We start from the raw sequence: 12689 nt of genomic DNA, 5'->3' as shown, positions 1-12689 counted from the left end.
CTCACCTTTGCAGCATCTCCCCACCTCTTTGTCTCCTCTGACACTGCTTCCACCTCAATGCAGGCCCTGCTCAGTAAACCTCAGTGGTACCCTACTTCCTCCAGAAGTAGATACAAAATGCCATGTTTATTTGGCATTCAGAGCCCTTCCTAACCTGACCGTCTCCTACCTTTCCAGTCTTCTCATCCTTGGTTCTCTACCAGGTACTCTTTGATGCCATGACACCGGCCTCCTGGCTGTTTCATGAACAAGACTGTCCATCTCTAGACTCGGGCCATTCCAGCCATGCCTGGGCAGCTTTCCTTTCTCCACTCTGACTCCTGAACTTCCTGGCTTCCTTTAGATCCCATCTAAAATGCCACCTCCTACAGGAAGCCTCTCCCAGCCCCTCTTCATTGGATCTGCATGCTGTCTCCCCCATAAGTTAGATCGTCAGCTTCTTGAGGGCAGGGACTGTTGTCTCCTTTGGGACCCCAAACGTCAAGCACGGTACCTGGCATGTAGTAGGTGCTTAATAAATGATTATTGATCGATTGCTTATCCCGGAAAACAGTAAGCAGTATGGTCCCAATGATTGACTTTGTTATGTTGGAAATTAAGTGATCTTACATGTAAATGGTTTGAGGTTTTTGTTGGGTTTTTTGCCCCGTAGGCTCTTCCAGAGGCAGTGTGGCTGAATGGCTAAAGAGCCTGAGCTGGGCTCGGGTCTTGACAAGTACTGACCGGTCATGCTAGGCAGCTCCATCCAAACTCCGGCCTTGCTAGAGGGAGTTTTCTCCCCTGGGAATGCCCTTTAACCAGGGCCGCCCCAGGTCACTCTTCCCCTACCTGTTCCCCAATTTGTCCTTTGATCTTCTGTTTCCTTTCAAAGCGTGATTGTTTGACTTCATAGATCGCGTTGTCAGTGTTTCCGGAGCCCTCTGGACACGTGCTTGTTCATTAAAACAGCTGTCGTGTTTTCCTTTCAGAATAAAAGCCGTCCTCATTCTAGAGGCGAATATAATGTGTACAGTACCTTTCAAAGTCACGAGCCTGAATTTGACTATCTGAAAAGTCTAGAAATTGAGGAAAAAATTAATAAGATTAGGTGGTTGCCGCAACAGAATGCTGCGCACTTCCTGCTCTCTACTAACGGTAAGGCTTCACGGCCAGGCTGGGAGTGCTGTTTGGGTTGGAGGCTGAGGTGTTCTGGGTTCTGGGGCTGCTCCATATCCGATGCCATCCTCCTCCTCCTCCTCCTTTCTTCAGCAAACCTTCCCTGGAAAATCATTCAATAAGTGGGAGGTGATTGTGGGGCTCCTGAGACACCATTCTGTGTCCTAGATAGAGTGCTTGATGGTTCCCGTGTCCAGAAATGACAAGGGGTAGAAGCCTAAGAGGGTAGCGATTGGTCTGCAGAGCCTCCCTCCCAGGGTGCGGGTTTGTGATTCGAGGAGCCTGAGGGCTGTGGGGTCGACCAGCGTAACATGTGGGTTAAGAAGGGTCCCTTCTATTTTCAGATAAAACGATTAAATTATGGAAAATAAGTGAACGAGATAAGCGAGCGGAAGGCTACAACCTGAAAGATGAAGACGGGAGACTGCGCAATCCATTCCGAATCACAGCGCTACGGGTACGTTTCCTTCTAGCCCTTGTCTCTAAGTCTTCTTACGTGTCAGTGCGGCCTTTAGCCCAGGGAGGAAGGAGGAGCAGTGGCCATCTTCCCCTTGAGGCCGCGCGGTGCCCTGCAGATTCCAGCTCCCCGGGGCCCGGGGCCTGGCACGTCGGAAGTGCTTGTTGACTGACAAGATGGCCTGGTCGTGCCCTTCCTACTCAGATGCTGGCGGTGGATCGAGGGCTCCGAGGTGCTGTAGAAAGGGGCTGGGGGGAGCAGTTGCTGTAGGGTTCTGCCCTTCGTGTGGGCTCTTTCCTGTGTCAGGCCCTTCCTTGCCATCCCAGCCACAGACAACTGTGCGGGGACAACAGCAGGAGAGCACGCAAGGCCTCCAAAGGAGGAGGTGGGCGGGTTTTCTGTGGCAGATGAGAGGACACTTGTTGGGCCTGGCTGGGAGCCTCTCTTCGGGTGTGACTTGTTCTTCACATTATACGGGAAGAGCCACCAGGTGGCTCAGTGGATAGAGAGCCAGGCCTGGAGATAGGAGGGTCTGGGTTCAAATCCGGCCTCAGACTCTTCTAGCTGTGTGGCCCTGGGCATGTCATGTAAGGCCATTGCTCTTCTGCCTTTGAGGTGTGGCTAAAACAGAGAAGAAGGCCGCAGAGTTCATCTGATTGGAGCGAGGGCTGCTTCAGGGTGGATTTGCATACATTTGAAAGAGTAACTTCCTTTAGCTACTTGTGGAGAAGAGGCTCTGATTGGCTGTCTTCTGTACTGCCTGCCCAAGTTGCTCTCCTGTGGGCTGCCACAGAAGCGCATGAATTGTTGTCACTGGTTTGACGCTCATCGTCCAAAGTGGTTTAGACGTTGGGAAGAACCTGCAGGGGCTTGAGGGAGCCCCTTCCCTCTGTAGCCCTGCTTCCTCCTCAGGGAGGGCCTGCAGCACCCCCTCGAGCATCTCCTGCTTCTGCTACATGGACTTCCGGTTGCTGACAGGGAGAGGCGTGCAGAGGGTGGCGGTGAGGCTCCTTCACAGTTCCTAGAGCGACCCGAGCTGGAGACAAGAAGCTATTCTGTGTGCCTGAGGACTTGAGGGTGGGAAGCTGCCCAGGCTCAGAAAGGTGGGCCTTTTCCTCTTGCAGCGTGTCTGAAGGGAGCCTCCCGGGACTCGGCTGAGGCCGGGTGCATGTGCTCGGGTGAGCGGGTCGTCCGGACCTGCCAGGGATCTCTAAAGGAACCAGGGCCGGCCTGGACCGCGGTCACCGGGAACCAGTGGTGGAAGGAGGCGTGATGGGCGCGCTGCCCCCGGTAGGAGCACTGAGGTTCCTGGGCACACTTGGTGCTCGTTCTTGCCTTCCGCGCTTTTGTCGGCGCCCAGAACCTCAAGAATCCGTCCAAGGCCTCAATGGGGGCCGCGAGATCGAGGGCCGTCCAGCCTCTGCCCTTCCCAGGACTCCGCCCAGCTTTTCTGGTCTCGGGAGGGGGATTCTTCTTGGAGTTTTACCCTGAAATGGGTTTTCCATCTGTTCTCCTCTTCAAGACCCCCCCGTTGTGAATGAGACGGCGCGGGCACCATCAGTGGGCTCAAGCTGTGGCCAAGGGCTCCATCCACCCCGGAGCAGACGTGCCCGGGCGACCGCCTGGCACGGAGCAGAAGGCGGCTCACCCCGGCTTCAGCCGGACAGACACCCGCAGGGTTCGGGGAACCCGTCCCACCAGAGCCCGGGCAGGTGAGGGGGCCTTCGGGGCCGTCCCCGCTGCGCCCTCGTTCTCCAGCGCGGGTCGCAGGGGAGCCGAGCGTGTGTCGTCGCCCAGGAGGGCCCGGGGGGGTCGCTCTCCCCACTTTGCCTTTGTCGGGCTGCCCGGGGCGGCGCTCTGCGACCATCAAAGGGCAGTTTCCGACGAAACGGAGGCAGCTGGCCCGTGGGTGCCGCCATCCGCCCGGGATCTCGGCTCTCCTCCCAGAGTCCGGGGCGCTGACCGGGCGGGTTTGCCTTTCTGCCCCAGCACAAAGCCCTCCCGGCCCAGGGCCGCCTCCACTGCTTGACCCGTGGGCGCCTGCCTTTCAGCCGCTGGCGCTTGTCTGCCGGAACCCGGGCCAGGGAGAAGCCTTGGACCAGAACTGCCGCTCGCAGAATGGCCTGAAGGGGGCGGCGGTGACGGGGGGGGGGGGGGGGGGGGAGCCTCGCCTTTCGCTGCCGGCCAGCAGCGGCTTCCCTCCGGCCCCTGGAATCGGGACCCCGAGGTCTTCCTTCCGCGCTGCTCTGTTCGTCACCACCGTCGGGTGGTCCGAGGTCCAGCCGAGGTCCAGAGCAGCCTGTGTGAACGGAGCGGCGTCCCCGCCTCGCCGACAGGTTCTCCGGAACCGCGTCCTGGCCCCCAGCCGCTCCGGGCCCAACCGACGTCTTCTAGCACGCACTTTGGGGTGGGGGTGGGGGTGGGGCGTGTAATGCCGCTGCGGAGCCAGCGTGGGTTCACTTCGTCTTGGGACGGAGGCGGGCGCGGCAGGGATCTCTTTTCGGCCTTTCCCTTCCATCTTAGCCCCCGAAGTCGAGGCACTCGCCCAGGCTCCCGGAGTCAGGACTTGAACCCAAGACCTCTGTCTCTGGGCCTGGATCTCCGTCCTGCCCCCGGTTACAGACGTCTGTGCCCCTCTCTTCCTTCCTCCTGGCTGGGACACTGGCCCGGTGCTTGGGCCCTGCTCGCTCTTTCCTTCCGGAAGAGTTTGGGGTGCCGAGACGGGAGTCGGTGAGATCCGGGGCCCCGGCAGCCGCCCCCTCCCTCGCCCTCCGACGTGGCTGTCCGTGCGCTCTCGCAGGTTCCCATCCTGAAGCCCACGGAGCTGATGGTGGAGGCCAGCCCGCGCCGGGTCTTCGCCAACGCCCACACCTACCACATCAACTCCATCTCCGTCAACAGCGACCACGAGACCTACCTCTCGGCGGACGACCTGAGGATCAACCTGTGGCACCTGGAGATCACCAACAGGAGCTTCAGTATCCTTGTCCTCTCCCGGGGGCGGGGAGGGGGCAGCCCCTTCCGGTCCTCCCCGAGCCCCGGGGCCCGCCCTTCCCGGCACAGGGTCCGGCCCCGCCAGCCCGTTAGCCTTGACCGGCCCCTCGCAGACATCGTGGACATCAAGCCCGTCAACATGGAGGAGCTGACCGAGGTGATCACGGCCGCCGAGTTCCACCCGCACCAGTGCAACGTCTTTGTGTACAGCAGCAGCAAAGGCACCATCCGCCTGTGTGACATGCGCTCCTCCGCACTGTGTGACCGGCACTCCAAGTGTAAGTCGTCCGGCGGGGCGCCCGGGGCACCCCAAGTGTGAGGTGTCCAGCAGGGTGCCCGGGGCCCTCAGGGCACCCCAAGTGTAAGTCGTCCGCTGGGGCGCTCGGGGCACCCCAAGTGTAAGTCGTCCGGCGGGGAGCCCGGGGCACCCCGAGTGTGAGCCATCTGGCGGGGCGCCCGGGGCACCCCGAGTGTGAGCCATCTGGCGGGGCGCCCGGGGCACCCCGAGTGTGAGCCATCTGGCGGGGCCCTCAGGGCACCCCAAGTGTGAGGCGTCTGGCAGGGCCCTCAGGGCACCCCAAGTGTGAGCCATCCGGCGGGGCCCTCAGGGCACCCCAAGTGTAAGTCGTCCGGCGGGGCACCCCGAGTGTGAGCCATCTGGCGGGGCCCTCAGGGCACCCCAAGTGTGAGCCGTCCGGCAGGGCCCTCAGGGCACCCCAAGTGTGAGGCGTCTGGCGGGGCCCTCAGGGCACCCCAAGTGTGAGCCATCCGGTGAGGCCCTCAGGGCACCCCAGGTGTGAGGCATCCAGCAGGGCGCCCGGGGCCCTCAGGTCACCCCAAGTGTGAGTCATCTGGCAGGGCCCTCAGGGCACCCCAAGTGTGAGCTGTCCGACGGGGCCCTCAGGGCACCCCAAGTGTGAGTCATCCGGCGGGGCCCTCAGGGCACCCCAAGTGTGAGCCGTCCGGTGAGGCCCTCAGGGCACCCCAAGTGTGAGCCGTCCGGTGAGGCCCTCAGGGCACCCCAAGTGTGAGGCGTCCAGCAGGGCGCCCGGGGCCCTCAGGTCACCCCAAGTGTGAGTCATCCGGCAGGGCCCTCAGGGCACCCCAAGTGTGAGCCGTCCGGCGGGGCCCTCAGGGCACCCCAAGTGTGAGGCGTCCAGCAGGGCGCCCGGGGCCCTCAGGTCACCCCAAGTGTGAGTCATCCGGCAGGGCCCTCAGGGCACCCCAAGTGTGAGGCATCCGGCGGGGCGCCCAGGGCACCCCAAGTGTGAGCCATCTGGCGGGGCGCCCAGGGCACCCCAAGTGTGAGCCATCTGGCGGGGCCCTCGGGGCACCCCAAGTGTGAGCCATCTGGCGGGGCCCTCGGGGCACCCCAAGTGTGAGCCATCTGGCGGGGCCCTCAGGGCACCCCAAGTGTGAGGCATCCGGTGGGGCCCTCAGGGCACCCCAAGTGTGAGCCGTCCGGTGAGGCCCTCAGGGCACCCCAAGTGTGAGCCGTCCGACGGGGCCCTCAGGGCACCCCAAGTGTGAGGCATCCGGTGGGGCCCTCAGGGCACCCCAAGTGTGAGGCGTCCGGCGGGGTGCCCGGGGCCCTGGGCTCACCTCGGGCCAGCTCTGTTCCTGCTGAGGCGTAAATGAGCGGCTCCTGTTTTAATCCAGGAATCGGAGCCCCCTTTTAGGAAGCCAGAGGAAATCTGGGTGAAGACAAGGATGGCGGCCCCCCTCGGGATGGGGCGCTGGACGAGGAGCAAACGAGGGCCGTGTGGTGGAAAGGGGCCCCCGCGTTCCCCACCAAGGCCGGCGCCCCGCTCTCCCCCCAGGCCGTCCCCGGGTCGCCGATCGGTGCCAGGCGGCGTCTACGAACGGACGACGAGGGTCCCCCGGCGGCCGGCTCTGCAGTTTCCTGGAAGACGGGGAGGCGCGCGGGGCGCTCACGGCTCTGCTCTTCCTCCTGCAGTTTTCGAGGAGCCCGAAGACCCGAGCAGCCGGTCCTTCTTCTCCGAGATCATCTCCTCCATCTCGGACGTGAAGTTCAGCCACGGCGGCCGCTACATGATGACCAGAGACTACCTGTCGGTCAAGGTGTGGGACCTCAACATGGAGAGCCGGCCCGTGGAGACGTACCAGGTGAGCGGCTGCCCCCCCCGGCCCGGCCGTCCTCGGCGCCCGCCCTGCCCGCCCCGCTCAGCCTGTGCCACGTCTGCTCTCGCGCCAGGTCCACGAGTACCTCCGCAGCAAGCTGTGCTCCCTCTACGAGAACGACTGCATATTCGACAAGTTCGAGTGCTGCTGGAGCGGCTCCGACAGGTCAGCTGGGCCCGCTCTGGGGAGGGCCCAGGCCCGAGGGGGCGCAGCGAGGCGCGGGCGGCCCTCGGCTGGCTCCAGCCGGGACAGACCCGCCGGGAGAGGCGCCCAGCATGTCCGGGGGGCCCACGGGCTGCCCTCCGCCGCCTCTCATGCGTGCTGATGCCCTGCGCCTGCCCAGGCGCTGCGGAAATCACACGTTACCCAGAAGTCCGTGTGGGGCGCCAGGGTCCCCTCAAATGGAATTTTAGTGCCTGCCAAGTGCCCTTGGGGTCTCTGCACCCCCTCAGGGACCTCTGGGTGCCCCCCACCTCTAGGTGCCCCCCAGGGTCTCTGCGCACCCCCCTCAGGGATCTCTGGGTGCCCCCCCACCTCTAGGTGCCCCCCAGGGTCTCTGCGCACCCCCCTCAGGGATCTCTGGGTGCCCCCCACCTCTAGGGGCCCCCCCAGGGCTGCCGGATGACCGGGGGCCCCCCCTTCTTGCTCCCCACAGCGCCCTCATGACCGGCTCCTACAACAACTTCTTCCGGATGTTCGACAGGAGCGCCCGCAGGGACGTCACTCTGGAGGCGTCCCGGGAGAGCAGCAAGCCCCGCGCCGTCTTAAAGCCTCGCAAGGTGTGTCCGGGGGGCAAGAGGAAGAAGGACGAGATCAGCGCGGACAGCCTGGACTTCAACAGGAAGATCCTGCACACGGCCTGGCACCCCCTGGACAACGTCATCGCGGTGGCGGCCACCAACAACCTGTACATCTTCCAGGACAAGATCAACTGAGGCGCTCGGCTCCTGCCTCCGGGCCGGCCGCTCTTGTGGGTCTCCGCGAGGAGCCCCACAGGCCGCCTCTCGCCCGGGACGCCGGGCTCGCAGACGGGGCTCGGCGCCGGCCGCCAGCCGGGCCTTCCCTCCCCGACTACAGGCCGAGAGCCCAGAGGCGACAGGGAGGCCGCCCGTCTCCGCCGTCACCGGGGGGGCCTCTGGGAGCCGTGTTTAAGCCCAGAAAACCCGCCCTGGCCCGTCCTGCTGCCGCCCCCACCCCGCGGGCGGAGCCCCTCAATAAAAGCGAGAAGCTGTAAACAAAGCGTGTGTTTCGGTCGCCATCTTCAGTCCTCGAGCCTGCGTGGGGGGCTCCTGGGAGAAGACGGGGCTCGGTGGGGGGGTCAGAGAGGACATCCCCGAGGGACCCGGCAGCTCCGGCCAATGAGGACCCGAGTCGCTGCCGCTTGTCCCAGGCTCGCGGGGTCTTCCCTGCCTGGTGGGGGCGCTGCTGGGTTTTCCTCTTTCTAGGACTTGGGGGTGGGGGGTCTGCGGTTAGAGAATGGGGGGACCGTTGTCTGCATGCCGAATTCCGTACTGCCACTCGGGCGGCCACACCGCCAGGACAGGCTCCCGGCTCGGTGCGGCCCGAGTCACTGGGGTGGCCGACGGGTGCTAGACGCCGCCAGGGCCGCCCGGGGCTTGCTGAAGGGGGGCCTCGCCCCCGAGGCTCCTGGTCGGGGCGTCAGTCCTGGGTGCGCAGCCTCCTAATTCGGGGCTAGCGCGGCGGGCTTGTCTAGACTTGTGCACTATTTCGATCACAAAGTTTAATAAATTTTAGACATTTAACTGGATTTCCGCCGTGTCCCTGGACGTTTTTCTGTGTCTGTGCGGAACTTTGCGGGTTCCTCCCCTCCACTAGGGGGCCCCTCTGACCCCCTCCGGGGTGCCCCTGCAGTGGCCGCCTCTTCCTGGCCACCCTGAGCCGGAGGAGGAGGAAGTCGCGCCTCTGGAGATGCATCGCATCCTGGGCAAGAGGTCAGCGCTCTGTCTCCATCTGTCCGTCCGTCCTGGACGTGCTCTGGACACGGCCCCGCTCCGGGCCCCTTAGCCTGAAGGCACGCCTTGGGGAGCCTGACGGGTCCGATGCTTCCCCGTCTGCCTCCCTGGACATGGAAGCGGCTGGGGCACAGGAGGAGCGGGCAGGCACGGACGGCACCTGCCCGTTTGGCCGCGAGCCCCTCTGGCCCGGAAGAACTTTCTGGGACGGCCTCCCTGCCCCGTGCTGGAGATGCAGGGACAACGCCGGCGCTTTTCAGAGTGAAACGGGACGACACGGTTGGGGGAAGGCGGGCTTGTCGGAGCTCCCCTGCCTCACCTGACCGGAGGAGGAGAAGCCCCCCCATTCCTCTTTGGGGGTCTGACCAGCTGCTGGGCTTTTCAGGTCGTATCAAAGGAATCCTGCCTGGCCGGCTCGGACCCGGGAGCGCACGCGGCCTCTGGAGCCGCTCGTCCATCACGGCTTTCCGAGCCAGCTTTTGGGGGAGAAATTACGCAAGTCCTGAGGCTCAGAGTCCGTCTGGGGGAGCCCTGGAGAGAAGCAGGGAGCAGAGGATTGTGGGAAGTCAGCCAGCTCCCCGAGAGTCAGGGACCCCTCGGCCTGATCCTGCGTGGATTCCCTCCCCTAATAGGAGAGAGACTGCTTCGCAGCCATCGTCTCCAAGGCCTCGGCCAACTGGCCCAGCGAGACAAAGGCTTCCGCTTCCCTCTCACTCACCGGCGGCTCTCTGGCTCGCTGGGCTGCTGGAAGCCACAATCAGTTCGTGCCCCACCCTGGGGAAGGGCTTGGCGTGTCCCCGTTTCACCGCCAATTGTCCCCCATTGACTGACACAATGTGTTAGACATGGTGGGGAGGGTCAAGCAATGGGGGGAAGAGGGAGTGGGAGGGGCCAGCTTTCATTAGGAAGACCCAGATTCAGATTCTGCCTCCTTGTGGCCCAGGTTCCTCTCAGACTCTAATTTTAGGAATTTCCCAACACTAAGGAGCTTCCAGGTCTGGGCCAAAAATTAGCCTGGGTGGAGTGGGCAAGGGGAGATGAAAAAGCCTACATGGTATGAAACAATGTTGGGGACAGCTGGGTGGCTCAGTAGAGGGAGAGCCCGGTTGTCCTGGGTTCTAATGTAGCCTCAGTCTCTTCCTAGCTGGGTGACCCTGGGCAAGTCCCTTAATCCCCACCGCCTAGTCCCTCCTGCCCTTCTGCCTTAGAACCAGCACATAGAATTGATGCCAACAGAAGGCGAGTTGTTTTCTCTTTCACTTTGTCCACGTTTCCATGATTCGTGTTGTCTCCCTCCTGGGTAATACGTGCTTTATCCCTCACAACCCATTTTCATACTATTCGTTTTTGTAATCTTCGAACCCAAACCCCATCCTACCCATTGAACTTCCTTCTGCATTTCTTTCTCTCAATGGATATATTCTTTCTCCTAAGTCCCGGGATCAGCCTACATCATTACACTGTTGCCAGTAGCAAAGTCAGTTACATTCGATTGTGCTACAGTGTATCAGTCTGTACAATGTTCTCCTGGTTCTGCTCCTTTCGCTCTGCATCAGTTCCTGGAGGTCCTTCCAGCTCTCGTGTGAAGATGGGAGTCACTGTCCCCGGCCCACTTTTAGGGTTACTCACCAGAAGCCGGTACACCCCGCTGACACTCAAGTCTGTGACCCATGTGTGCAAAAGTGGGTGACGAATCAGAAACCACTGACTGCCCCTGGGCAGGCCCAAGCAAAACCACAGACTGTATTTGGTCCACGGAAAAGCAGAGGAAGGCACAGGAAGTGACACAAAGAAGCGTCTTTAAAAGGAGTGACAACGTCCTGTGGGTGAGATCTTCATTCTTTGGAGTTCTGAGTTCAAGTTGGAGGCTGCTGAGGACTCTGCTTCCTGGACCTGAAACCCTGGACTTGGCGAGACTGTTGTTAAATCTCTCCCTTTGGACTACCACGTGGGGGAGTGAAAGGCCGACTCCTTTCCGGGATTTTCTGGAGGGACCAGCCTCAGGGGAGGCCTCCCCTCTCGAGAGGCTGCGTGGCTGAAGCCCCCGCTTTATTCATCCCCGGGCCCTGGCTCAAGGCTGAGGCCCCTCCTGCTGAGGACTAGTTAGGCCTGCCTGGGTCGAGCCAGCGCCCGGAGGAAATGCTTGGCGTGTTAGGCCGGCTGGCTCCCCGTCCTCCGATTTCCTTACTCGCACTCTTTCTCCTTTTGTCAGTAAATGACCATAAGAAGTCATTTGGAGTGCAGTAAGAACTCCGGGCGGCCCCTCTCTTGAACATCCCTCTGGGCTTGTTCTGTTCAGGATTCCTTACAGCACGCTAGTATTCCATCCCCATCACAGACCACACTTGGTCCGGCCATTCCCTCATCCAGGGATGCTTCCCTATTTTCCCACTTTTTGACAGAAGGTAAGAGTTTTTATTCCCTGAGCCTGACTAGCCATGTGATTGTGGACAAGTCATTTAACCTGTTTGCCTCAGTTTCCTCATCTGTACAATGGGAATGATACTACTAGCCCCGACTTCCCCGGGTTCGAGTGTGAGTCAAATGTCTCATTGTAAAGCATCTCCTCAGCTTGTGCCTGGCAGTTGGTAAGAGCGATGTAAATGTTCAGTAGCAGTCGTCGGGTTACACGAGCCCTCAAGGCCCTGGAGCGCGTCCGGTCTTTGGGAAGGAGAAGAGACCGCTGCTTGGGCAGACGCGCCCCCAGGGGCCAAGCTCCAGAAGGCTCAGGCTTTGCTTCGTCTTGCTAGAAATGTGGAGGGCATCAGAGTGGAGGAAATCCTCGTGGCAGCCACGTGCCTGCTAGCCGAGTGGTCGCCGCAGGAAGCTGGGAGGGCCCCTCTGTGCGGGTAAAGAGGCTAAAAGAGCGCTAACTCGTGGAGGGAGGACGGAGACACCTTCGCCTCGAGGAAGCAGGGAATGAGAAACGGGCGGCGAAGGGAGAGAGGCTGAGTGTCCCCGGCAGGAGGACGAGGGACAGGCGCCCTTGGCCCCTCTCTCTGCTCATCTGCTAAATGGGGGGCTTTTCCCACCTCACCTCGGGGCTCCGGCCCTCCTTCATGTCTACTCTGTGCTCTTCCCAAGCCACCCTGCCCCCTCCTCCAAAGCTCTGGCTCCCCAGGCTCTGCTCCCAGAGCCCTTTTCCAGACGGCCCTGCTCTAGAGACGATGAGCAGACGGAGTGCACCCCCCCCCCGCAGTGCTCGCCCCCCCAGGGGCCCCCAGTCACGTGCCCAGATTTCTCTGGTTCGGTCTGCGTGTACTTCCTGCTCGGCGCTGATTTCGCACTGCGTCCTCACCAGGGGCCAATAAGCCAGACGAGGCCGGCTGCCAGGGGCATCTAGACGCAGCACTTGGAAAGCCATCCTTGCTAAGGGCCCCAGGAGGCAGGGCTGAGGTGGCCGTGTCCAGGGAAGGGACGTGGACAGCACGTGGGCTGCTGCTCGGCTGGAGAGGCGGGGAGGAGCCCAGCAAGGGAAGGAGCTGTCGTGGGTTTGGGGATAAAGTGGCCCTTTGCCACCCACTGCAATTCTAGTTGCAGGGAGGGCTTCGGTCGTCTTGGCCAAGGTCCCTCCAGGGACAGAACAGAGCAGCATTTGAACCCAGACCCTCAACAACTGCCCAAGTCTGTGGCGGCACCACTGTTGCTAGGACAACCCAAAGAGGAAGAGCCCTTCGGTATCCAGAACAGCCAAGAACCTCGATGGAACACGGAGCACAAGGGCGGTCACTGGATTCAGCAGCTGCTAATGGCCTGGGCAAGAGCGCCCTGCAAGGAGGGAGAGGACCGGAGACGGGTGCCGGCTGGGGCGACCTCGACTCGGGTGTGAAGGGATTCGAGACCCGACGGGGTCACGGCCACGTTCTCAGCTAGGTCGGGTTTTTTAAGAAATGGCGGAGACCTCGGCACGTTTGTAGGCAGCGAGGAGGGACCCCGGGATAGACTGATGGGGAGACAAAGCCAGCATT

At 62.1% G+C, this 12689-nt stretch overlaps 1 protein-coding gene across 7 annotated transcripts in view; it reads left to right on the top strand.

Annotated features, from left to right (window-relative positions):
- PPP2R2D (protein phosphatase 2 regulatory subunit Bdelta) overlaps positions 1-8516 on the top strand; it is a 27551-nt gene extending 19035 nt beyond the window's left edge. For 4 of the 7 annotated variants that reach the window (XM_056794923.1, XM_056794929.1, XM_056794930.1 and 1 more), the window contains 7 exons: positions 969-1134; positions 1500-1612; positions 4413-4590; positions 4720-4884; positions 6564-6733; positions 6822-6913; positions 7404-8516. In XM_056794923.1, coding sequence (XP_056650901.1) covers positions 969-1134; positions 1500-1612; positions 4413-4590; positions 4720-4884; positions 6564-6733; positions 6822-6913; positions 7404-7683 — 1164 coding nt within the window. In that variant the 3' untranslated portion in view covers positions 7684-8516. The remainder of the gene's footprint in view (positions 1-968; positions 1135-1499; positions 1613-4412; positions 4591-4719; positions 4885-6563; positions 6734-6821; positions 6914-7403) is intronic. The other 3 variants (XM_056794904.1, XM_056794911.1, XM_056794916.1) reach the window with 1 other exon arrangement.
- The last annotated feature ends 4173 nt before the right edge of the window (positions 8517-12689 follow it).

This window comes from Monodelphis domestica, chromosome 1 (genome assembly GCF_027887165.1).
Source record: "Monodelphis domestica isolate mMonDom1 chromosome 1, mMonDom1.pri, whole genome shotgun sequence".
In the NCBI taxonomy this organism is placed as follows: Eukaryota; Metazoa; Chordata; class Mammalia; order Didelphimorphia; family Didelphidae; genus Monodelphis; species Monodelphis domestica.
Note: the sequence above shows the minus strand (reverse complement) of the source record. Positions and strands in the feature narration are given on the sequence as shown.